The 26,674-nt window shown below is 46.4% G+C and overlaps 1 protein-coding gene across 6 annotated transcripts in view; it reads left to right on the forward strand.

Annotated features, from left to right (window-relative positions):
• The window catches only part of creb5b (cAMP responsive element binding protein 5b), a 666,872-nt gene that overhangs the window by 16,645 nt on the left and 623,553 nt on the right, over positions 1–26,674 (forward strand). The window contains exon 1 of one of the 6 annotated variants that reach the window (XM_070880833.1): positions 13,354–13,417. The exons of the other annotated variants lie outside the window; for them this stretch is intronic. Within the exon in view, the coding sequence (XP_070736934.1) occupies positions 13,415–13,417 (3 nt within the window). The 5' untranslated portion in view covers positions 13,354–13,414. Of the gene's footprint in view, positions 1–13,353; positions 13,418–26,674 lie in introns of those variants that run through there. 6 annotated transcript variants of the gene reach the window in all.

A 26,674-nucleotide genomic window follows, 5' to 3' on the forward strand; every position in this document is an offset into this window, starting at 1 on the left:
CAAAGTGGATAACCTCACATTTATCCACATTATACTTCATCTGCCATGCATTTGCCCACTCACCTAACCTATCCAAGTCGCTCTGCAGCCTCATAGAATCCTCCTTGCAGCTCACACTGCCACCCAACTTAGTGTCATCCGCAAATTTGGAGATACTACATTTAATCCCCTCGTCTAAATCATTAATGTACAGTGTAAACAGCTGGGGCCCCAGCACAGAACCTTGCGGTACCCCACTAGTCACTGCCTGCCATTCTGAAAAGTCCCCATTTACTCCTACTCTTTGCTTCCTGTCTGACAACCAGTTCTCAATCCATGTCAGCACACTACCCCCAATCCCATGTGCTTTAACTTTGCACATTAATCTCTTGTGTTGGACCTTGTCGAAAGCCTTCTGAAAGTCCAAATATACCACATCAACTGGTTCTCCCTTGTCCACTCTACTGGAAACATCCTCAAAAAATTCCAGAAGATTTGTCAAGCATGATTTCCCTTTCACAAATCCATGCTGACTTGGACCTATCATATTACCTCTTTCCAAATGCACTGCGATGACATCCTTAATAATTGATTCCATCATTTTACCCACTACCGATGTCAGGCTGACCGGTCTGTAATTCCCTGTTTTCTCTCTCCCTCCTTTTTTAAAAAGTGGGGTTACATTGGCTACCCTCCACTCCATAGGAACTGATCCAGAGTCAATGGAATGTTGGAAAATGACTGTCAATGCATCCACTATTTCCAAGGCCACCTCCTTAAGTACTCTGGGATGCAGTCCATCAGGCCCTGGGGATTTATCGGCCTTCAATCCCATCAATTTCCCCAACACAATTTCCCGACTAATAAGGATTTCCCTCAGTTCCTCCTCCTTACTAGACCCTCCGACCCCTTTTATATCCGGAAGGTTGTTTGTGTCCTCCTCAGTGAATACCGAACCAAAGTACTTGTTCAATTGGTCCGCCATTTCTTTGTTCCCCGTTATGACTTCCCCTGATTCTGACTGCAGGGGACCTACGTTTGTCTTTACTAACCTTTTTCTCTTTACATATCTATAGAAACTTTTGCAATCCGTCTTAATGTTCCCTGCAAGCTTCTTCTCGTACTCCATTTTCCCTGCCCTAATCAAACCCTTTGTCCTCCTCTGCTGAGTTCTAAATTTCTCCCAGTCCCCGGCTTCTCTGCTATTTCTGGCCAATTTGTATGCCACTTCCTTGGCTTTAATGCTATCCCTGATTTCCCTTGATAGCCACGGTTGAGCCACCTTCCCTTTTTTATTTTTACGACAGACAGGAATGTACAATTGTTGTAGTTCATCCATGCGGTCTCTAAATGTCTGCCATTGCCCATCCACAGTCAACCCCTTCAGTATCATTCGCCAATCTATCCTAGCCAATTCACGCCTCATACCTTCAAAGTTACCCTTCTTTAAGTTCTGGACCATGGTCTCTGAATTAACTGTTTCATTCTCCATCCTAATGCAGAATTCCACCATATTATGGTCACTCTTCCCCAAGGGGCCTCGCACAACGAGATTGCTAATTAATCCTCTCTCATTACACAACACCCAGTCTAAGATGGCCTCCCCCCTAGTTGGTTCCTCGACATATTGGTCTAAAAAACCATCCCTTATGCACTCCAGGAAATCCTCCTCTACCGTATTGCTTCCAGTTTGGTTAACCCAATCTATGTGCATATTAAAGTCACCCATTATAACTGCTGCACCTTTATTGCACGCACCCCTAATTTCATGTTTGATGCCCTCCCCAACATCACTACTACTGTTTGGAGGTCTGTACACAACTCCCACTAACGTTTTTTGTCCTTTGGTATTCTGCAGCTCTACCCATATAGATTCCACATCATCCAAGCTAATGTCCTTCCGAACTATTGCCTTAATTTGCTCCTTAACCAGCAATGCTACCCCACCATGTAGGTCTATGCCCGGTTTCCTGGCAGTAGTCATACATGTGCTGCAAGGCTGTCAAAGCCCCCATCCATGCTATCCTTCAGGCTTTTTAGGCTAGCAATGCTACTGGACACCAGAGCCAAGATTGCAGCAATCTATGCTCCCATTGATGCTGTCAGCACTGCCACCACAAGTTCCATTGCTGTGGGGCCCCCTGAAGTGCTCATAGAACTGATCACTCACTCCATGGTTCACTGTATGATAATGATGCCATGCACAAAGTCAGCACACAACTTAGAGCTGGACTCCTCTATCCTTTCTGACATTGTGTGCAATCTTGCTGGCAGGCAGGCCAATGTGCTTAAAAGCTTGATGTGGATTGCCATCAGTTTTCTGTGTGGTTGGCCCTTGATGTCTTCATCTGTATCTGCTGTAGCAGGGCTACGATCCGAGCTCTCCCTCTTGGGCCGACCTATCCCCCTGCCCTCTTTCCTGGCAGTAGTGCTGGGTGCATCTCCATGTATAGACCACTCTAGCCTACACTCTAAACTATATGGGGTGCCGGCATCTGAGCTGGTGTCTGCAAATGTAAGGTTGACTGATAATTCCTCTTCTGCAGTTCTATCCTCTTCTTCCTCTTCTCCTTAAGGGCTGTGTGAATTTTCTGGGCCTGAAATGGAAGGGAGAAGAGCAACATTTAGTGGCATGGGTAAGCAGAGACAGATGAGTGTCTTCTGAAAGCAACTACAAGTTGTCTTGCATCATATGTAAGGGTGAGATTTTGGTAAATGTGAGAAGGAGGAGAAATTCGTTAAAAACGCTGCAGCACATATCCTTCAGCCTCACCAGATTCCACACTCCTGACACACCTCAGCCCACGATGTCCATGACCTGCTCTTTAATGGGGACAGCACATGGATGAAGCGTGACCCTCGTTGTGTGGCTGCCTGCTCCCTGTTATTGTGTGAAGCACAGGAGATACAGCAGCTGGCCGACAGCCATGATGTGCGAGGATTCTTCATCGCAGTCAAGGCTACCTATGGTCCAAACTCCCAAGGCCCCACCCCACTGCTGGCCAAGAACGGGGAAACACTCATCAAGGACACCGAGGCAGTCAGGGCCCGCTGGAAGGAGCACTTCAAAGATCTCCTCAATCGAGACTCTGCCTTTGACTCGAGTGTTCTCGACTTCATCCTGCAGCATGCTACCTGCCACCACCTCAGTAAAACCCCAACACTGCACGAGGTAGAAAAAGCCATAAGACAGCTTAAGGACAACAAGGCTACAGGAGCGGATGGGATCCTTGCTGAGGCACTGAAGTATAGCGGAGAGGCACCGCTGGCGCGAATACATGACCTCATCTCTCTCATCTGGAGGGAGGAGAGCATGCTGGGAGATCCCAGAGAAGCAGTGATCATGGCCATCTTTAAAAAAGGGGACAAATCCGACTGCGGCAACTACAGAGGAATCTCCCTGCTATCAACCACTGGGAAAGTCGTCGCTAGAATCCTCCTCAACTGTCTTCTCACTGTGACCGAGGAGCTCCTTCTGAAGTCACAGTGCGGATTTCGTCCCCTACGGGGCACAACAGACATGATTTTTGCATGCGACAGCTGCAGGAAAAATGCAGGGAACAGCGCCAGTCCTTATACATGGCCTTCTTCGACCTTACAAAGGCCTTTGACACTGTCAACCGCGAGGGTCTATGGAGCGCCCTCCTCCATTTCGGATGCCCCCAAATGTTCGTCACCATCCTCTGCCTGCTCCACGACGACATGCGGGCTGTGATCCTTACCAACGGAACCATTACAGACTCAATCCACGTCCGGACCAGGGTCAAACAAGGCTGCGTCATCGCCCCAACCCTCTTCTCAATCTTTCTCGCCGCCATGCTCCACCTCACAGTCAACAAGCTCCCTGCTGAAGTGGAACTAAACTACAGAACCAGTGGGAACCTGTTCCACCTCTGTCGTCGAGCTACAGTACGCGGACGACGCTTGCGTCTGCGCACATACAGAGGCTGAACTCCAGGACATAGACGACGTATTTACTGAGGCTTACGAAAGCATGGGCCTTACACTAAACACCCATAAGACAAAGGTCCTCCACCAGCACAGTACTGCCCCCAGTCATCAAGATCCACGACGCGGTCCTGGACAATGTGGACCATTTCGCATAACTCGGGAGCCGCTTATCAACAAGAGCAGATATTGACGACGAGATTCAACACCGCCTCCAGTGCGCCAGTGCAGCCTTTGGCTACTTGAGGAAAAGAGTTTTCAAAGACCAGGCCCTCAAATCTGCTACCAAGCTCATGGTCTACAGGGATATAGTAATACCCGCCCTCCTGTATGGCTCAGAGACATGGACCATGTACTGTAGACATCTCATGTCGCTGGAGGAATACCACCAATGATGTCTCCGCAAGATCCTACAAATCCCCTGGGAGTACAGACGCACCAACATTAGCGTCGTCGACCAGGCCAACATCCCCAGCATTGAAGCACTGACCACACTTGATCAGCTCTGCTAGGAAGGCCACATTGTTCGCATGCCAGGCACGAGACTCCCAAAGCAAGCGCTCTACTTGGAACTCCTTCATGGCAAACGAGCCAAATGTGGGCAGAGGAAACGTTACAATGTCAAAGCCTCCCTGATAAAGTGCAACATCCCCACTGAGACTGGGAGTCCCTGGCCAAAGACCGCCCTAAGTGGAGGAAGTGCATCCAGGAGTACGCTGAGCAACTCGAGTCTCATCGCCAAGAACATGCAGAAATCAAGCGCAGGCAGCGGAAAGAGCATGCGGAAAACCTGTCCCACCCTCCCTTACCCTCAACAACTATCTGTCCCACCTGTGACAGGGACTGTGGTTCTCGTATTAGACTGTTCAGCCACCTAAGGACTCATTTTAAGAGTGGAAGCAAGTCTTCCTCGATTCCGCGGGACTGCCTATGATGATGATGATGTTACTGTGTGTGACCTTGATCTGCAAGAAAGAACAAAGTGTGTTAGAGTTAGAGTAGTGAGAAGTTTTGAGGATGTACATGTCAAGGAAGAAGAGTGTTGCTGGTGTGTTAGTTGGCAGCTGGTAAAACATATTCAAAAATCAAACTACCAAGGTAAATCTCAGTTTCGACTCATAACTTACAGTAATTGTTTAGCAATTTAAAGTATATTGAAATAATATGAATGCAACTTAATATCATCATTGCAAAAGTTAAAAATAACCAATTTCTGGGTGCCACTCAATGTACTTGGGCATTGTAAGATTTTTTGGAGGAATGCATCTGTAGCTTTTTCCATTTTGAAATCTGTGAGTATTTTTGCAAGAGGGCTCAGTGCAAGTATGTTCCCTTAAAGAAAAAGGGTGGAACTAACAAATCTAAAGCCCCTGACATGTCAAGGGGCTCACAGGGTAGGATAAAGAAGAAAGGGGAGGCTTATGACAGATACTGAGTGCTCAATACTGCAGAACCATGGAGGAGTACAGAAAGTGCAGGGGTGAAATTAAAAGGGAAATTAGGAAAGCAAAGAGAGAGCATGAAAAAATATTGGCAAGTGAAATCAAAGAAAACCCAAAGATGTTTTATAAATACATTAAGAGCAAGAGGATAACTAAAGAAAGAGTAGGGCCTATTAGAGACCATGGGCTAGATTTTCCACTTTTTGTGCATGCTTATCGCCCACTTAATGCCCATTTTACCGTTGACATGACATATAACGCCCATATATCACCCATTTAGCCACAAAATGGAAACTGACGAGCATTTTTCGGAAACTTATTGCCGAGTGTTACTTTCCCCATGTGTGTAACGCCGGCAAAAAATAACACCACCCGCCCACTTTTTTTGGGCGGAATCATCAGAATGGGCGAAATCAACACCGATAATATCGGCCAACGTTAATTTCCGCACTGATTTAATGCCGAGATTCAATAATACCGCCCGCCCATTTTTTTTGGTCGTAAAGAGCATATTTACTGAAACTAGCGGCCATGAGATCGCCCAGCATCACTTTCACTATCTCGCACATGTATCGCCCACAATATCGCTCGCCCAAAAAACCGCCCAGAAAACGTGGAACTAACCGGAATTAATCACAGCGTTATGGACGCCATGCTCTACATCACATGTCGCATCCTTTAAAAGGCTGCTGTGCTTCAACCTTGGGGGAGTTCGGATGTACTCTGGAGATGGTTGGAGTTGATATGAACATCTGTACAAACATCTTTACCATACTGTGACCGATTGGAATTGAATAAGTGTCTTCGTTGGAACATTCATTGTTTGCAACCAATCGGTGGAAAACAGAGAGCTACTGCAATGGGGCCTATCCTTTCTCACCCTCTCTTGATGACCAATTACATGCAGCAGACTCGAGATCGCCGAAGGTACGCTTCACAGCATTATGTGCCCAATGTAAGATGTGCTAGACTGATGAGGAGGACCAGACATTACTCCCCCCGCAAGTACAGGGAGAAGCAGTCTTACCTTGACTTACCCGACACCACCTGCTTCGGAGACTGCGCTTCCACAAAGAGGTTATCACTGATAAGGGGAGATCTGCAGCCTGCCAGCACCTTCAGTACTGCACTGTCTTTCGAGGTCAAAGTCACTGCGGCACTGTTGTTCTACGCCTCGGGTTCTTTTCAGGCCACAGCTGGTGACATTTGCGGACTTTTTCAGCATGCCACACATTGCTGCGTTAGACAGGTCACTGAAGCACTGTACGTACGTATGCACGTATCTGCAAGAGCCTTACGTCAGGAGCTCATCAATGATTGCTTTGCCTGAAAGAACGTTGGTGTTATTTACAAGGCTGACACACTGCTGGGTGTGCAGGTGATACATCAATGGTGGGCATCACCTTGGTGACAGTTAAAGTTTAAGTTGATTGAAGTTAAGCTTCCCTATGACCAGGGAGGCACAGAGTGAGAGGGCTCTAGGATTCTCCAGAATTGCAAACTTCCCCAAGGTGCAGGGAGCAATGGACTTGTACGCACATCGTGATGCGGCCACTTTTTCAGGATGCAGAGATTTTCAGGAACTGCAAGGGATTCTACTCCCTGAATGTCCAACTCGTTGTGGACCACCAGCAAATTATACTGGCAATGAATGCTCAATTTCCGGGCAGCATCCATGACGCTCACATCCTGAGTGAGAGCACTGTATCTGATTTGTTTAACAATCAGCCACAAGGTCAATGCTGGATGCTTGGTGACAAAGGATATGGCGTCGACACCTGTGTGACACCCACACCAAAGCCAAGAGGTGATACAACGAGAGCCACAGAGCCATTCGCAATATCATGGAGAAAACCATTGGAGTGCTTAAGCAGTGCTTTAGATACCTGGCCCACTTAGGAGGCGACCTCCAATACCACCCTGAGCAGGTAGCTCAATTCGTGGTGGTGTGCGCCATGCTGCACAACTTGGCTATCAGGAGGGGACAATAATTGCCTGAAGAGTCTGACAGTCCACCTCACCAGAGAGAGGAAGAGGAGGATGAGGAGGCGGACGCTGACATCGGCTCAGACAATCAGGCTGACGCTGAAGCCATGCCCCCGCCCCCCTGTAAACTGCATGAAACGGTCCGTAGTGGCATGATATCTGCAAGAGCCTTGCGTCAGGAGCTCATCAGTGATCGCTTTGCCTGAAAGAACGTTGGTGTTATTTACAAGGCTGACACACTGCTGAGTGTCCGCAGAGGATTCTGAGGGACTGCCTACGATGAGGTGATACATCAATGGTGGGCATCACCTTGGTGACAGTTAAAGTTTAAGTTGATTAAAGTTAAGTATCATTATACCCTTTGGTGTTGAGGAATCACCAGCGTGTAACGGTGCAGCTATCTGAGCCAATGGGATACAAGGTTTTGTTAAATAAAAAACATTTAAACCAAACATTTGTCTAAAACCATCAGTATTTCTCTAAAAAAAACAACCCTTCCCATCCCCCCCCCCCCACCCCTCTCCTCCCCACCTCTACTCCTCCCCCTTTCCCTCTTGACTCCAAGCCGCCTGGCTGAGGAGCTCCTCAGGCGATGCTTCATTGGGGGGGGAGGGGGGCGGGGGGCGGGATGATGGTTGAAACGCTGCTTGGACGGATACGGGAGAGGACGGTCCCGAGGTGGCAATGTGCTCCGAGCCAGAAGCAAGATGTTGCTTCTGGCTCTCATGTGTGGTTGGCAATGGGGGTGCGGCACCTTGGGGTGCAGTACCGCGCTCCGGGACCACTGGGAGCCCTCTGCCACCAGTGTTCCTGGTTACCAGCTCCAGGGCCTCCACCATCCCTTCCATGTTGTATCTTATTTGTTGGATAAAAACTCGGTGCCACAGCCCCTCTGAATTCCCTCTCTCTCTGTCTCTTCTGCGCATGTCATGATAACCCTTGACCTCCTGAATCGCTGGAATGGAGCATTGCCATGACGTTGCTAAGGACGGCAACACTGTATGGCAGAAGGTCAGCGAGATTTAACGCTACCGCCCATTTCATATCGCTTGCAAAGACTAGGTGCTTTGAGAATGGGCGAGAAGTCGGCGATCTGAAAAGCCTTTCTCACCGCCCATGCCGGTAATAACGCCCATTTTGGGGCGATAAGCACAAAAGTGGAAAATCTAGCCCCATAAAGGAAATCTGTGTGTGGAGGCGGAAGATGTGGGTATGGTTCTTAATGAATACTTTGGTCTGCTTTCACAAAGGAGAGGGACGATGTAGCCATTGCAATGAGGGAGGAGGAGAGTGAACTATTAGATGAAATAAACATAGTGAGAGAGGAAGTATTAAGGGGTTTAGCATCTTTGAAAGTGGATAAATCCCCAGGCCCTGATGAAATGTATCCCAGGCAGTTAAGAGAAGCAAAAGAGGAAATAGCAGAGGCTCCGACCATCATTTTCCAATCCTCTTTGGCTACAGGTGTGGTGCCAGATGACTGGAGGACAGCTAACATTGTACCGTTGTTTAAAAAGGGAGAAAGGGATAGACCGAGTAATTACAGGCCAGTCAGCCTAACCTTGGTGGTGGGAAAATTATTGGAAAAAATTCTGAGGGACAGGATAAATCTTCATTTAGAAAGACACTGATTAATCAAGGACTGTCAGCGGGGATTTGTTGAGGGAAGGTCATGTCTGACTAACTTGATTGAATTTTTTGAGGAGGTAACAAGGAGGGCTGATGAGAGTAGTGCGTTTGATGTAGTGTATGTGGATTTTAGCAAGGCTTTTGATAAGGACCCACATTGCAGACTGGTCACGAAAGTAAAAGCCCATGGGATCCAAGGCAATGTGGCAAGTTGGATCCCAAATTGGCTCGGAGGCAGGAAGCAAAGGGTAATGGTTGATGGATGTTTTTGTGACTGAAAAGCTATTTCCAGTGGGATTCCGCAGGGCTCAGTACTGTGTCCCTTGCTTTTTGTGGTTATATATTAATGATTTAGACTTGAATGTAGGGGGTATGATTAAGAAGTTTGGAAATGAAAGAAAAATTGGCCGTGTGGTTGATAATGAAGAAAAAAGCTGTAGACTGCAGGAAGATATCAATGGACTGGTCAGGTGGGCAGAACAGTAGCAAATGGAATTCAATGTAACGCATTTGGAGAGGGCTAACAAGGCAAGGCAATAAATGGTAGGATATTGAGAAGTGTAGAGGAACAGAGGGACCTTGGAGGGCATGTCCACAGATCCCTGAAAGTCGCAGGACAGGTAGATAAGATGGTTAAGAAGTCATAAGGGATACTTTCCTTTATTAGCCGATGCATAGAATATAAGAGCAAGGAGGTTATGCTTGAACAGGTTAAAACATTAGTTTGGCCACAGCTGGAGTACTTCGTGCAGTTCTGGTCACCCCATTACAGGAAAGATGTGATCGCACTAGAGAGGGTACAGAGGAGATTTACAAGGATGTTGCCTGGACTGTATAATGTTAGCTATGAGGAAAGATTGGATAGGCTGGGGTTGTTTTCTTTGGAACAGATGAGGCTTTGGGGAGACCTAATTGAGATGTATAAAATTATGAGGGGCCTAGATAGAATGGATAGAAAGGACCTATTTCCTTTAACAGAGGGATCAGCAACCAGGGGGCATAGATTTAAAGTAATTGGTAGGAGGCTTAGAGGGGATTTGAGGGGAAATTTTTTCACCCAGAGGGTGATGGGGGTCTGAAACTCACTGCTTGAAAGGGTGGTAGAGACAGAAGCTCTCACCACATTTAAAAAGTACTTGGATGTGCACTTGACGTGCCGTAACCTACAGGGCTACGGACCAAGAGCTTGAAAGTGGGATTAGGCTGGATAGCTCTTTGTCGGCCGGCATGGACATGATGGGCTGAATGGCCTCCTTCTATGATTCTATGATAAGTAAATATTTTATTCTACCATAGTGTATCTTTACAGTTATTATTGTAAGCTAATGGCTATCACCAAGGGCTGTTCCAAAGTTTCAATACAATATAGCTTTTACATTATATTTTGGCCCCATTCTGACATTAGAAAAAGTGACTCTTCAATGTTAAAAGACAATTTTAAAATACACTCTAACATGGTAAAAATATAGCTTAGAGCAAGCTATCCAAAAAAACTAGAATATAGTGCAACTAAAGAAATTTTTTGTCACATGCAAATTGTTTACATATTGGCCGTAGGCTGCATGGTTGTTGGTTCAAATAGTCAGTGCTCATCATACCTAAACAAGCCAGCCCTGGCCACTGTGCTTTTTAGATAGTCTCAATTTAGGTTTGGAGTGAGTACAATATCAATAGCGCTTTGCATCACTCTGAGCCTGAAATTGCATACTGCATGGAAGGAGATAATCAACAGAAAAATCATTGCTGAAACTGCAATGGTAGCACTGAATAGCAGAAAACCTATTGGGCTGGATTTTCGGACTTCTGCTGCCCCTGTTAACGCCCTGGAGGGACTGCAATGGCGACGGTAAGCACTTCTGGGCGGGAGGCCAGCTTCCAGTGCTGGTTTCGAGGGGGTGCAGAGCATTACTGCCCGGAAGTGGCGAGCTGGTGTGTAACGCATCTGGTTACGACACCGGCTTGATATTTGGATCGCGCCCGACCTGTAGTGCTCCATAGAGTGCCCTGGTGGGAACATCTGTGGAAGTAGGCATACCAAGCTGTAGTGGCCGCAGTGAGATAAGTAATGTCAACATGAGGTAAATGTGGTATTGATTTCTTTTCCGATTTATGTTGTGGTGGCATGAGTTATTTATTGAGAAGGTTTTAGGTGTTTTTTTCTGAGGTTTTTTTCCCCCCTGAGGCCTCGCTTAGTTTGCTCCAAGGCCGGCTGCTTAGCTTGGGATTTTCACTTGCTCAGCCGGCCTAGCGCCCTAAAAGACGTGTGCAATGCCTTTCTTAGTGCTCCGCTCCAAACTCAGGGCCCAGTTGATGAATTTTGCGGCAGCAGGTGCAAACCATTTTCTGGAGCAAAATTTACCGCTCCGCCTGGGTTAATGCCGCAACAGTGGCGCGATCAAATTTCCACCCCATTGACTTTTAAGAAGCTTCCATTTATGTGAATGTGAAGTAATTGGTGGGAATCTAATTTATTGCTTTTAGTTAAATCAGCAACGTCATAAAAATTAATTCTGTACTGACATTTCTCAGGATCAATACTGTAAATTACAGTATCTAAATATAAATCATATTTTAAATCGAATCCAGGAAATTGATTCAAAAAGCATGCTACTAAAATATCTCTAATTCTCTGCCAACCTGAGTGCAAATGTCCACAAATGTTTTAATTTAAAATTGTTCTTTTCTTCTTTCCTAATTTATGCTGAAAATGATCATTTTGTACTTGGTTATATTGTGATTCAAAGCTAAGTCTCAAGCCTGCTAGAAATCTAAAAACATTAATAAGTCTACTATATATTTTTTTTCCATTTTACACTTCAGAACCCTCCAATGAAAAGCACAATATTGGCTAGTGAGTGGCAGTTAATAAAATAATGCAGTTTCTATTTAACAGCGTTATGATTTACCCAAATCTTATTGGTGTTATTTAAGGGTTTAGCAAATATTCACCTTTATGCTCGTTACTTTTACCTACCAGAACAATATTGCTATGTAACTTTTCAATTTTGATATGGCCAAAAACAGCAACAGTCTGCTTTTATTTTTCATTCATTGTGTCAGTATGAGTATGGCAGCAACACAATTTTAACATCAGCATGATAAAGCAGCACACATTTATAGTATCTGCGTGTAGTGCTGGTGATGGGGGAAGTGGGATTGGTGGGAGCAAAGATAATGGGTCCCAGATTACCGTCTGAATCAATCATGGTTACTAATTACTTGACAACTATTTCTTATTTTGAGAAATATAGGAACTTAAGAATGGGCGGCACTGGAAAAAATATTATGGGGCCAAAAATTGCCTCTTTTTTAAAGGCCCACGGGACGATAAGGCCCTTCCAACTGGGGGCAGGTGGCGGGGCTGACTCATGCGCAATTGCCCCCGGGATGGGGATGGTAGAAACAGGATTTCGCCATGCTCCGTGTTTTTGCCCCACCGGCGCATGTGCCAAACTCCGATTCAGATATCGGGAAAAGCCGAGTCTTAAAGGCATAGCATAGTAATGCACCCATTAAAGTTTTCAAAATCATTTTTTCTCAAGTTGGCCTCTCGGCTGCGATTTCTCCACACACGACGGGATTGATGCGGCCAGTGTTGGTGGCGTGTTGAAATCCTACTCCCGACTTGAACCCGCTCTCTTCCCCCGAATCTTCCCATGATTGGGCTTGTTAAACCCAGCCTGCGGGCTTCCCGGCCAATTAAGAGAAAGCAGGTCTGATGACGTCAATTGATGACGCGTCATCAGCCAGTTTCCTTAAAGGGACCATGCCCACAATGGTTTTGACAGTTCTTCCGTCCCTGTCCTGCAGAATTGAGCTGCAAACATTGAGAAACACTGCACAGACATGCACGGCTGCACCCAGGCTCTCCCATGACACCCTCCAGATGCTTATGGAGGGAGTCACAGCACGCAAGGAGGTCCTCTTCCCTTCACATGGACGGAAGGGACCTCCCCAGGACACCAATGCAGCCTGGTTGCACATTGCACAGGAGGGCACAAGCAGGGACGTTGTCAGGAGGACCAGGCTGCAGTGATGCAAACCTTTCAATGATCTCAGTCGATCACAAAATGCTACTGCAAAGCCACACTCAACTCACATTGTGCCACTCATCACATCCCCATCACTCTGCCTTCCCTACTCTACCTCTGCACATCCTTACTCACACCAACTTACCTTGCACCTCCACCCATCCTTCTCTCTATCTACATTATCAGTTCCCCATTTCACTAGCCACCCCTCACACTCGCCCTCATCCTTGACCAATTATACCAACTAACAACACACATGGGTAGGCATCAGCTTTAGCCAATGTTCATGTATAGTTAATGTTGATATGTTGTCAAACATTGAAATCTTTATTTTCAGGACTTTGCGTTCTTGGACAGATTTGTGGACACCGTTGGAAGTGGCTTAGTGAGTTGTAGTGAATGGTAAGACATAAAGATACCCCCCCACAATGGCGATGAGTTTGAAAGGAATGGGTTGGACTTTGCAGAGATGGTTTATGGAGTTGGTGTGGGGTGGTGCCAACCTGGCGCATCATGTGGTAGTCAGGATGTACAGCGTGAAGTGAAGTAAATGTGGCCATGGTGAAGCCATTACTGGCCTCCTGGGCAGCATTGTGGTTGGGTGCTGATGTCCTGTGTACTGTGCAGCATCAGGTGATTGCGGAGAAGGTTGGTGTTGTTGGTGGTGATCCTAGTGATGTTAGTGTTGGGGCTGATCGTGGTGGGATTCTGAGGACCAAGGTGAGATTTGTTCAAGGGCACCGATGTTGTTGGAATAGATGGCAGATGATGTTGATATGACAGAAGTGCCCTGTCAATGGTGAAAGAGGTTGCTCTAAGGAGGTGACAGTGAATAGACTGTTCACTGCAAACACTTCCAAAGTGCAAACAGCTCAAAATCTCTTCCAAATCCTGAAGGCTTAAGCTTCTGACATTGGAAAGTGAACAGCTGTGAAATGCTGGCTTTTATACCACTTCTGCAGCTGTCAACTAGCCAAAGCAATAGAGAGAACCCGACTCCACTTACCTGGCGTGAAGCTCGAGGGGCGGACAAGGTGTCAAAAAGTTGATAAAATTGTTAGTGCCTGCTTTTAACCCTCTTAACTAGCATTTAAGTACCTTTTAATGATATTAATTACCTGTCCCGCCGCTTGCTGTTGGGTCTGCTATCCGAACGCAGATATGACAGCTGAGAAACTGACACGGAGGCAGGTTCAGAGTGGGATCCCGACCTGCTGTCAATCAGGGCCTCCAAACCCGCACTCGCAGGGCTGGGAAGATTCCGGCCCTTATTTCTCTCTGCCGCTGCAAACTCGAAGGCTCACCACCGTGCTGTGTGTAAACGTTGCACTGACTGTGACCTCCGAGGGAAGAGCTTCTTCATCCCTTTAAATAACCACCAGTTAACGACTCTGCAAGCCTGCGCCGACTGTTTTTCCAGACATTGTTCTCGGTGGCCGTTAAATGAGGCAGCTGCACCTAATTTTACGACTGGGGCGCAAGCGTGAGTGTTGCACCAGGAATACGTCATGATTGGAGTGATTGTCAGCAACCAAGCGCTACAGGTTTCCGCCCCTGGTGAGATTCTAATGAATTTTTGGTCGGGGTGCTAAATGCTGCGCTCCCAGTTGGTAACCTCTTGCGCTCCCATTAACGTCCCCTCTGGCCGCTAACTGAGGCATTAGAGAACCGAAAATCCAGCTCTTATTATTTAATTTGTATTTGGGCAGGTGAGGGATTGAATAGTTACTAAAGAAAGATTTACATTTATATAACAACCTTGGGATGTCCCAAGTGCTTTACAGCCAATTAAGTACTATTTGAAGTGCAGTCACTTTTGTAATGTAATGAGATAATGACCAGATAATCAATGATATTGGTTGAGGGATAAATATTGGCCAGGTCACAGGGAAGAACTCCTCTGCTAATCTTCAGAATAGTGTCGTAGGATCTTATACGTCCGCTTGAGGCAGAGGGGCTTTGGTTTAACGTCTTATCCGAAAGATGGCACCTCTGACAATGTAGTGCTTCCTCAGTGCTGTCTAGGTTTTGTGCTCAAGTCTCGCCTCACACCCACATCTTACAGCTTGAACACACTGTCAGCTGTTTAACCATGATAGGCACTTCACCCAAACACAATACACAACACTCACTTTCTCTTACAGGAAAAGGTGCACATAACTGGCGCCAGCAGACCTTAACTAGTGGGCACAGACGCACCTGCATCACCTCACCCCCTTGGAAGAGATGGTGCTGCCCCATTCTTAGCAGGGGCATGGCTGAGCCCATGGTCAGTGGCAGGGCTGAAAAAAATAGAGGAAGCTGGTATCCTCATATGTCATCCTCCTTCTCAAATCCCACTTCCCCATAATCCCATAATCTCTTCTGATTTACAATCTACACATGGTGTAAGTGTGCACCTCTTGGTTTCCCCCTCCCCTCGTCACAACCCTATTCTTGTGTCATTTCAGACATCCAAAAAATCCAGCCTGCCCAGCCAGTGCTTCAATAAGAAGAGGGAAGGGAATGTGAAGAAGAAGAAGAAACACCATCACTCGATTTCACACTCACAATCACCAGCTCAGATACTGACACTCCATGCACTTTAGAGGATAGGTTAGATGCGGGATCTTCTCATGGTGAGACACCGGGTACGAGTGGGCTACAGCCAGGGTAGGGGTAAAAGTTAGCTCAAGTGCCAGCTTCCCAAAGGGTGAGGTTGCACACGAACTCTGCTGCACAGGACTCAGATGGAGTGGCCAACAGAAGAACGCTGATGCACAATGAAATGCTTGGTGCATTGGCAGGCCTGTCAGAAAACCTGAATGCAATGTCAAAGAGCAGGGAGTAGTCCATCTCCAGCCTTGCACAGAAAGAAAGTACCTTTCACAACCTCAGGTCGTCCCTGTTATGTATGTAAACATTGTAACTGTGTAAGACTTGCCACCAGAGGGCACAAGGGTCACCTGCACACCTCGTGCAAGGGAGTATAAAAGGTTGTCTGCCATACTGCTTAGGCACTCTGGAGTTGTAGTAAAAAGACTAAGGTCACATCAGTTTTAGCTCACAGTACTCAGTCTTGTGGAGTTCTTCCATACTTAACAATTGGTGACAAGTAACAGATTACGAACTTTCACGCGGTCACGGCTACCGTTGGTATTTTAGAGAGATTTGTAGAAGGTGATGATTGGGACGCCTTCGTTGAGCGTCTCGACCAGTACTTCGTGGCCAACGAGCTGGATGGGGACGATAAAGCGATCAAGCGCAGGACGATTCTCCTCACCGTGTGTGGGTCCACAATATACGGCCTCATCAAGAATCTGCTAGCACCGGAGAAACCAGCGGAGAAAACATATACAGAGTTGTGTATGCTGGTTCGGAACCACCTCAAGCCGAAGGAGAGCGTCTTAATGGCAAGGTATCGCTTCTACACGCACCACCGCTCCGAGGGCCAGGACGTGACGAGTTATGTCGCCGACCTGAGGCGCCTTGCGGAAACTTGCGAATTTGCTGGATTTTTGAGGGAAATACTGTGGGACATTTTTGTGCTTGGCATCGGCCACGAGGTCATTCGTCGCAAGATGCTGTCTGCCAAATCCCTAGACCTGAGCAAGGCCATCATGATAGCCCAGGCATTCATATCCACGAACGATAATACCAGACAGATATCTTCCCAGCATTGAAGCTCACCGGCAAGTACTGTGCATAAAATAACGTCGCTAGCAGGCAGAACTGCATATGGCAAGGCCTACACGTCTGTGGCTGCAAGACCTAGGATGACTCAGAGTCTGCCATCGGGCGTGAATGCAAATCCATTAGCACCATGTTGGCGCTGCGGGGGTAATCATCGAGCCCATCAATGTCGATTCAAGCACTACGTATGCAAAGGCTGTGAAACAATGGGGTACCTCCAGCGAATGTGCAAGAGTGCTGCGACTCACCATGTGGCAGAGTCGGCAGAGGATGATCGATCCAGCGCGGATCACGCAGAACAAACAAGAGAGGCAACTGTATGGGGTACAGACCTTCACCACCATGAGCCCTCCTATTGTGCTGAAAGTCAAATTGAATGGTATTCCGGTATCAATGGAGTTGGACACAGGGGCGAGTCAGTCAATTATGAGCCAGAAGGCTTTTGAGAAACTGGGGCAACAAGGCACAAAGGCCCAAACTGAGTCCGATTCAGACAAAGCTGCGCACCTACACCAAAGAGCTCATACCAGTCATTGGCAGTGCGGCAGTTAAGGTATTGTACAATGGAGCTGTGCATGATTTATCACTGTGGATTGTACCAGGGGATGGCTAAAAGCTATTCGGCAGAAGCTGGCTGGGAAAGATTCGATGGAACTGGGACGACATCAAAGCACTATCTTCAGTGGATGATGCCTCGTGCATCCAAGTGCTGAGCAGGTTTCCATCGCTATTTGAACCAGGCATCGGCAATTTCACAGGCGCCAAGTTGCAGATCCATCTAGTCCCCGATGCGAGGCCCGTTCATCACAAGGCTCAAGCGGTTCCATATATGATGAGGGAGAAAGTCGAGATCGAACTGGACAGAGTTCAACGAGAGGGAATCATATCGCCAGTCGAGTTCACCGAGTGGGCCAGTCCAATTGTTGCGGTGTTGAAAAGCGTTGGCACGGTCAGAAAACAAGGAGACTACAAGGTAACGATCAACCGAGTCTTGTTACAAGACCAGTACCCACTACCTAAGGCGGATGACCTGTTCGCAACGTTAGCGGGGGGGGAAATCTTTCACCAAGTTGGACCCTAACCTCTGCTTACATGACACAGGAGCTGGCTGAATCTTTGAAAAGATTGACGTGCATCAAAACGCACAAAGGACTGTTTATATACCACAGATGTCCTTTTGGGATTTGCTCGGCTGCTGCCATCTTCCAGAGGAACATGGAGAGTGTGCTGAAATCGGTTCCGCGCACTGTTGTGTTTCAAGACGACATCCTGATCACCGGCCGTGACACCACCGAACATCTGCACAACCTGGAAGAGGTTCTAATTCGACTAGACAGAGTGGGACTCAGGCTGAAACACTCCAAGTTTGTTTTCCTGGCGCCAGAGGTCAAAATTTTGGGGAGAAAGATTGCGGCAGATGGCATCAGACCCACGGACTCAAAGACAGAGGCCATCAAGAATGCACCCAGACCACAGAATGTGATGGAGCTGCGTTCGTTCCTGGGACTCCTCAACTATTTTGGTAATTTTCTACCCAGGTTAAGCACTTTGCTGGAACCGTTGCATATGTTGCTATGTAAGGATGACGACTGGGTTTGGGGTAAATCTCAAGAGACAGCCTTTGAGAAGGCCAGAAACCTACTTTGTTCTAATAAGTTACTTGTACTATATGACCCGTGTAAACGATTAGTGCTAGCTTGTGATGCATCTTCGTACGGGGTCGGCTGTGTGTTACAGCAAACCAATGTATCGGGCAAACTTCAACCGGTTGCATATGCATCTAGAAGTCTGTCTAAGGCTGAAAGAGCCTACAGTATGGTCGAGAAAGAGGCCTTAGCATGTGTATATGGGGTTAAGAAAATGCACCAATGCCTATTTGGACTTCGGTTTGAGCTTGAAACCGACCACAAACTACTCATTTCGCTGTTTTCAGAAAGCAAAGGTATAAACACCAATGTTTCATCCCGCATCCAAAGATGGGCACTAACATTGTCCGCAAATGACAATGCTATCCGCCACAAACCAGGCACGGAGAACTGTGTTGCACTGGTGCCCTCAACCATTGCCCACTACCGGGGTGGAAATGGCGCAGCCTGCAGACTTCCTTCTGGTCATGGATGCTTTTGAGAGCGAGGGGGTCATCCATCACTGCTCGCCAGATCAGGACCTGGACCAGCCAGGATCCTGTGCTATCGCTTGTAAAAAGTTGCATCCTCAATGGGAGCTGGTCAGCCGTTTCCGGGGAAATGCAAGATGAAATTAAGCCGTTTCACTGACGCAAAGATGAAATGTCCATCCAGTCAGATTGTCTCTTATGGGGCAATCACGTGGTTTTGCCAAAAAAAGGCAGGAAAACGTTTATACATGACATACACAATACCCACCCAAGCTATAGCCAGGTCGCATGTTTGGTGACCCGGCATTGACTCGGACTTAGAGTCATGTGTAGACCAGTACAACACGTGCTCATAATTGAGCAATGCACCAAGGGAGGCTCCATTGAATCTGTGGTCATGTCCCTCCAAACCGTGGTCCAGGATCCACGTAGATTTTCTGGCCCCTTTCTCAGAAAGATGTTTTTAGTTGTTGTGGACGCTTACTCTAAATGGATTGAATGCGTAATCATGTCATGCAGCACATCCACTGCCACCATTGAAAGCCTCCGGGCTATGTTTACCACCCATGGCTTGCCCGACGTCCATGTCAGTGACAATGGACCATATTTCACCAGCACGGAATTCAACGAGTTTATGACCCGCAATGGCATCAAGCATGTCAGGTCTTCCCCATTTAAGCCCGCATCCAACGGTCAAGTGGAAAGGGCAGTCCAAACTATTAAGCAGAGCTTGAAATGTGTGATGGAAGGCTCCTTGCAGACCCACTTATCTCGGGTTCTGCTCAGCTACCGGACTCCACTCGCTCACTGGGGTTCCCCCTGCAGAATTGTTAATGAAGAGAGCACTCAAAACCAGGCTCTCCCTAGTCCACCCGGATCTAAATGATCATGTGGAAACCCGGCGTCACCGGCAAAACATGTACCACGATCGCGCGGCTGTATCGCGTGACATTGATGTTAACGACCCTGTGTTTGTCCTTAATTACGGTCATGGTCCTAAATGGGTCGCTGGCACTGTCTTGGCCAAGGAGGGGAATAGAATGTTTATAGTCAAACTATTGAATGGACAAACGTGCAGAAAGCATTTGGATCAGACCAAACTGCGGTTCACCGACAACCAGGAACAACCTGAAGAGGACAGCACCATCATCGATCCACCAACACACACCCAACCGGAAATCGACCTTGCTGTCAATCAAGAGGATGAACCCACCATTCCCAACAGTCCTGTCAGACCAGCCACGCTGCAGTGCAGTAATGGTCTGACCAACTCACCCATGCCAGAGTTTGAACTCAGACAATCAACCAGGGAGCGCAGGGCCCCGGATCATCTCAACTTGTAAATAATTTGTATCAAAGACTTTGGGGGGAGTGATGTTATGTATGTAAACATTGTAACAGTGTAAGACTTGCCACCAGAGGGTACAACTGTTGGAGGCCCACGGGTCACCTGCACACCTCGTGCAAGGGAGTATAAAAGGTTGTCTGCCATGCTGCTTAGGCACTCTAGAATTGTATTAAAGAGACTAAGGTCACATCAGTTTTAGGTCACAGTACTCAGTCTTGTGGAGTTCTTCCATACGTAACAGTCCCAAAGCACTTTGCTGCCAATGAAGTACTTTGGAAATGTAGTCATGTAGGAAACATGGCAGACAATTTGCGCACAGCTAGCTCCCAGAAACAGCAATGTGATAACAACAAGATACTCTGTGGTGAGGTTGATTGAGGGATAAATATTGGCCAAGTCAGAGCTTTGGGCAGAGCTTGGAGGCAATCGCTTCCAATGTGGAATGGGTGAGCAGATCCATTAACGCACTTGTGGATCCAACCATCACATAGCATCCGATGGTCGATTTCTCCGCTTCTTGCAGCAAAAGCAGAAGCCACTCAACATCTTTGTACTGCAGTGGAAGCTCAGACTTAAAATATGCAAGCGCAGACTGCTACTATCATGGCTGGATTTACCAGTGCAGGGTGTCACAGCAGTCCAGCAATCTGTACTCCATTAGATTACTAGGATTGGTGAGGCGCTGCTCCAGGGGAGTGGAAATAGATCCATGGAGGTTCACCCTGCTGTCATTCCTCAGGATGACCGCATTTGTCCTCCCACCATGGACCCTCCGCCAGTGCCCTTGCTGTTGCTGGTCAGACAGCCAGCCAGCCCAGACTGCTGCCACCCATGCCGAGGTGGTGCAGTGCAAAGCCAGTGCAAAGCCTACTAGACCCAGAGCTGCTTGAAGTCATCCTGCAAAGCCATTTTCAGTCTCCCCCCACTGAAAATCAGCAGCCTTCCACCAGTCATGCTGCAGCCACTGAGGTAGAATTACATAGGAGCAAGAAGATTGGCAAAGGTAACTGCAAGACAGTCATTAAGGGGATGTACAAGGGTCATTAGTTGATTTTTTGATGTAATATTGGATAGATAGCTGTATAAAGTTCAATTGGAATGTTTGCTTTGTAGTGGCTTTTATTTCAGCATTGTGGCCAAGTGGAGGCTGTGCTGGTCATTAACAGAGGGAACGTAAGGTGTGGGACTAAAGTTGAAAGGGGAATTTGGGTTGCGTTCACACGTATCGCAGGCAGATGATTCGATCCTGGATATCCCGACCAGAAAGGGGCAGTCAGGGTTGCCTCCCTTCTTCCGCTGCATCCTCCTCCTCCTCTTCCACTTTCTCCTCTTCCTCCTCCTCCTGCTCCTATGTTGGTGGCCGTATCCCTGGTGGTAAGGCTGGTGCCCTCATGATGGCCAGGTTGTGGAGGATACAGCAGACCACCACGAATCAGGACACATGCTCCGGTGAGTACCGTAGGGCTCCTCCAGAGCGGTCCTGGCAGCAGAACTGTTGATTCAGCACCACAATGGTCTGCTCTATGATGTTACGTGTGGCAGCATGGCTCTCATTGTATGCATGCTGGCTACGTGTGGTTGGGTTGCGGAGTGTAGTCATGAGCCAGGTGGTCAAGCGATAGCCCTTGTCACCCAGTAGTCATCCTCTGGTTTGTCTTGGGGGCTCAAAGACTGATGGAACAGTGGACTGGCGCAGAATAAAAGCATCATGACTGCTGCCATGATATTGGGAATTCACCATCATGATGTGCTGAGCATGGTCACATACCAACTGCACATTCAGCGAGTGGAACCTTTGCAGTTACAGTACATCTCAGCATTTAGAAGCAGCGCCCACAAAGCCACGTGTGTGCAGTCGATGGCACTCTGCACCATGGGTAAGCCCGCTATTCTGACAAAGCCATGCGCACTCTGCCTTTTTTTCTCTGTTCAGAAGTTCCCTCTCCTCGGATAAAGAGCGTCTGTCATTTCTCTTATGTAGCAGTGGACAGCGAACTGTGAGATGTTAGAGATGTTGCCTGCTCTAGCCTGGAAGGATCCTGACGCAAAGAAATTCAGGGCACGGTCACCTTCACAGTTACAAGTAGCACTGTCCTTGTCCTGGAGTGAGGTTGTGGGTCTGGTTACAAGAGATGGCAGAGTTCTGTGAGCACTTGCTTCGTAAAGTGCAGATACCTCACACACTGCTCCTGGCTCAGGTTAAGTAAGAGAACCCCTGCTGAGAGCACTTCTCCTCCTCCTCCTCCCTCTGCGAGCAACGTGTCCTCTTCTTCACTGCTTTGCTCCATTTCTCAGTCATGCTGCAGGCCAAGGCGAATGACAACTGGAGCAAGTTGTCTGATCAGAACTCTTGAAGTCAGAAGCAAGACTTTCTCCACTTGCAGCACCACTTCCTGTCACTTCACCAACTTTAAACAACTTTATGAAAGCTCCAAACTCTTTCACAAACTTACACAGAGCCAGGAGAAATTAATCAGCAACTGACCTGAGAATGGTTGATGATCCCTTTAAATATCGCTTGTAGGGGGTACTTGCAGCTGCTGAACGCATGTTCAGCTGTGTGAGGTCAACACAGGGCATTACTTCTAGTGTTGAAGACAAAAATGGCAGCGCTGGCGGCAAATCAGCATTGCAAGCTGATTGACGTCACGATCTGCCTACTCTACTTACTTCTGGCACATGCGCCAAGCGCCGATGCTACTACTCTCTCCAAGATGGCTTCCGGTATGGCCCACACCAGAATTGTGCACGTGCTGATCGGATGCCATTTTCAAATCAAAACATCACCCGTAGCGCCCAAACAACCCAATCAAATTTCTAGTTCAAAATCTTTTATAAATCACTGGTTCGGCCTCAGCTGGAATATTGTGTCCAGTTCTGGGCACCACGCATTAAGAAGGATGTCAAGGTCTTGGAAAGGTTACAGAAGAGATTTGCTAGAATGGTACCAGGGTTTAGGGAGTTCAATTATGTGGAGAGACTGGAGAAGCTGGGAATGTTCTCCAAAAATACGTGATTGGCTGTAGAGTGCTTTGGGATGTCCCAAGGTCATGAAAGACACTAAATAAAGTCAAGTTTTCATTTTTTCTTCTTATATAGCAGAGAAAGTTAAGGGGAGATTTTGAGAGGTGTTCAAAATTATAAGGGGTTTTGATAGTGCAGATAGGGAGAGTCTGTTTCCACTGGCAGGAGAGTCAGTAACCAGAAGCACAGATTTAAGATAATTGGCAAAAGCATCAGGGGGAGTTAAGAAGAATGTTGTTTTAATCAGTGAGTTACTATTTGGAATACACTTCCTGAAAGGATGATGGAAACATATTCAATAGTAACTCTCAAAAGGGAATTGCATATATGCTTAAAAAGGAAAAATTTGCTGTGGGGAAAGATAGGGGAGTAGAACTAATTGGATAGCTCTTTGAAAGAGATGACACAGGCATGATGGGCCGAATGCCTTCCTTCTGCAATGTATGATACTGTTAGCCTATGTGATTTATGCTTTATATCTCTGGCTATATACCCTAAGATCTTGTTTCCTTTCTTTTACTGCTGTCTTGCACTACATTACAATTTCAACCAATATCTGTCAGTTTGCTCAGATCTCTTGTCCTGTGTTGTATCCTGTAGATTGCAAGTGTTCACTTTATATTACCATTTTTATTCCCCATACCCAGTATTGTCACCTTGCATTTGCCCACATTAAACAACATTACCACTTGTTAGCGCAATCCCTCTATGTATTCAAATCCCTTAGTCTTTGGTTTGCTGGTTCCTTGCTATTTGTAGCCTTCCTATTTTGTATTGTCAGCAAAGTTTGTTTTATTTTTGTACCCATTTGCAAGTCATTTATATATACATTCTGAAGCAGTGCTATGTACTACTACACTTTGCTTCCTCTGACTAATTCAGCTTCTGACCTGTGCTTTTCAACTACAGGGGACTAGATGGTGCAGCGGATTAGAGACTGGACACCTTTGAGACCTGGGTTCAAATCTTGTCCAAACACATGAGCAGTAATTTTACGAAGTTGAATCCACAGTATGGAGCTTTGCTTGTCAGAAGCATATATCAGGAATTCAGGCATACAGGTCACTGAGGCCTGCAGGATTTTCCATCTATCTGGACAGAAAAATCTGTAGGGCCAGCTGACTTTCATGCTCAGATTCCAGATAAGAATTCCTATGAGGCAAAGGTCTGTGCTGGCAGCACGGATCTATCAAATGGAATGAAATTTTCATAAGAACATAAGAAATAGGAGCAGGGGTAGGACTAAACGGCCTTCGAGCCTGCTCCGCCATTCAATAAGATCGTGGCTGATCTGATCTTGGCCTCAACTCCACTTTCCTGCCTGTTCCCCATAACCCTTGACTCCCCTATAGTTCAAGAATCTGTCTATCTCAGCCTTGAATATATTCAATGACTCAGCCTCCACAGCTCTCTGGGGTAGAGCATTCCAAAGATTCACGACCCTCTGAGAGAAGAAATTCCTCCTCATCTCTGTCTTTAATGGGCGACCCCTTATTCTGAAACTATGCCCCCTAGTTCTAGATTCCCCCACGAGGGGAAACATCTTCTCAGCATCTACCCTGTCAAGCCCCCTCAGAATTTTATATGTTTCAATAAGATCACCTCTTATTCTTCTAAATTCCAGTGAGTACAGACCGAACCTGCTCAACCTTTCCTCATAAGACAACCCCATCATCCCAGGCATCAACCGAGTGAACCTTCTCTGAACTGCCTCCAATGCAAGTATATCCCTCCTTAAATAAGGAGACCAAAACTGTACGCAGTACTCCAGGTGTGGTCTCACCAACGCCCTGTACAGTTGTAGCAAGACTATCCTACTTTTATACTCTATCCCCCTTGCAAGAAAGGCCAATATAGCATTTGCCTTCCTAATTACTTGCTTTACCTGCATGCTAACTTTTTGTCTTTCATGTGCAAGAACACCCAGATCCCTCTGTAGCGCAGCCATCTGTAGTCTCTTTCCATTTAAATAATATTTTGCTTTCCTATTCTTCCTGCCAAAGTGGATAACCTCATATTTTCCCACATTATACTCCATCTGCCAAATTTTTGCCCACTCACTTAACCTATCTATATCCCTTTGCAGATTCTTTGTGTCCTCCTCACAACGTGCTTTCCCACCTATCTTTGTGTCGTCAGCAAATTTGGCTGCAATACACTCGGTCCCTTCATCCAAGTCATTAATATAGATTTTAAATAGTTGCGGCCCCAGCACTGATCCCTGTGGCACCCCACTAGTTACAGTTTGCCAACATGAAAATGACCCATTTATCCTCTCTATTTTCTATTAGTTAGTCAATCCTCTATCCATGTTAATCTATTACCCCCAATGCCAAGCTCTTATCTTCTGTAGTAACATTTTATGTGGCACCTTATCGAATGCCTTTTGGAAATCCAAATATACTACATCTGCTGGTTCCTCTTTATCCACCCTGCTCTTTACATCCTCAAAGAACTCTAATAAATTTGTCAAACATGATTTCCCTTTCATAAAACCATGTTGCCTCTGTTTGATTGTATTATGGTTTTCTAAATGTCTTGCTACTTCTTTAATAATGGATTCCAGCATTTTCCCAATGATAGATGTTGGGCTAACTGGTCTACAGTTTCATGCTTTCTGTCTGTCTTTTTTCTTGAATGGGGGCTTTACATTTGCTGTTTTCCAATCCACTGGGATCTTTCCAGAATTTAGGGAATTTTGGAAGATTACAACCAGTGCATCCACTATCTCTGCAGCCATTTCTTTTAAGACCCTAGAATGCAGGCCATAAGCTCTAGGTGATTTGTCAGCCTTTAGTCCCATTAGTTTGCATTGTACTTTTTCTCTAGTGATAATGATTGTTTTAATTTCTTCCCTCCCTTTTGTCCCCTGATTTTCCACTATTATACTGTGAAGACTGATACAATGTATTTGTTCAAAGTCTCTGCCATTTCCTTGTTTCCCATTATTAATTCCCCAGTCTTATCTTCTGAGGGACCAACATTTACTTTAGCTACTCTCCCCCTTTTATATACTTGTAGAAGCTCTTGCTGTCTGTTTATATATTTCTTGCTAGTTTACTCTCATAATCTATTTTTTCCTCTTTATTATTTTTTTAGTCATCCTTTGCTGGTTTCTATAATTTTCCCAATCTTCTCGCCTACCACTAATCTTCGCAACATTGTATGCCTTTTCTTTCAATTTGATACCATCCTTAGTTAGCCACAGATGGTCCATCCTTCTCGTAGGGTCTTTCTTTCTCAATGGAATATATCTTTGTTGGGAATTATGAAATATCTCCTTAAATGTCTGCCACTGCCTATCTACCATCTTAGCTTTTAATCTATTTTCCCAGTCCACTTTAGCCAACTCGGTCTTCATACCTTTGTAATTACCTTTATTTAGGTTTAAGACAACAGTTTGTGACCCAAATTTCTCACCTTCAACAGAATGTGAAATTCTATCATGTTATGATCACTCTTCCCAGAGGATCCTTTACTATGAGATCATTAATTAATC

Source organism: Pristiophorus japonicus, chromosome 5 (assembly GCF_044704955.1).
Source record: "Pristiophorus japonicus isolate sPriJap1 chromosome 5, sPriJap1.hap1, whole genome shotgun sequence".
NCBI lineage: Eukaryota > Metazoa > Chordata > Chondrichthyes > Pristiophoridae > Pristiophorus > Pristiophorus japonicus.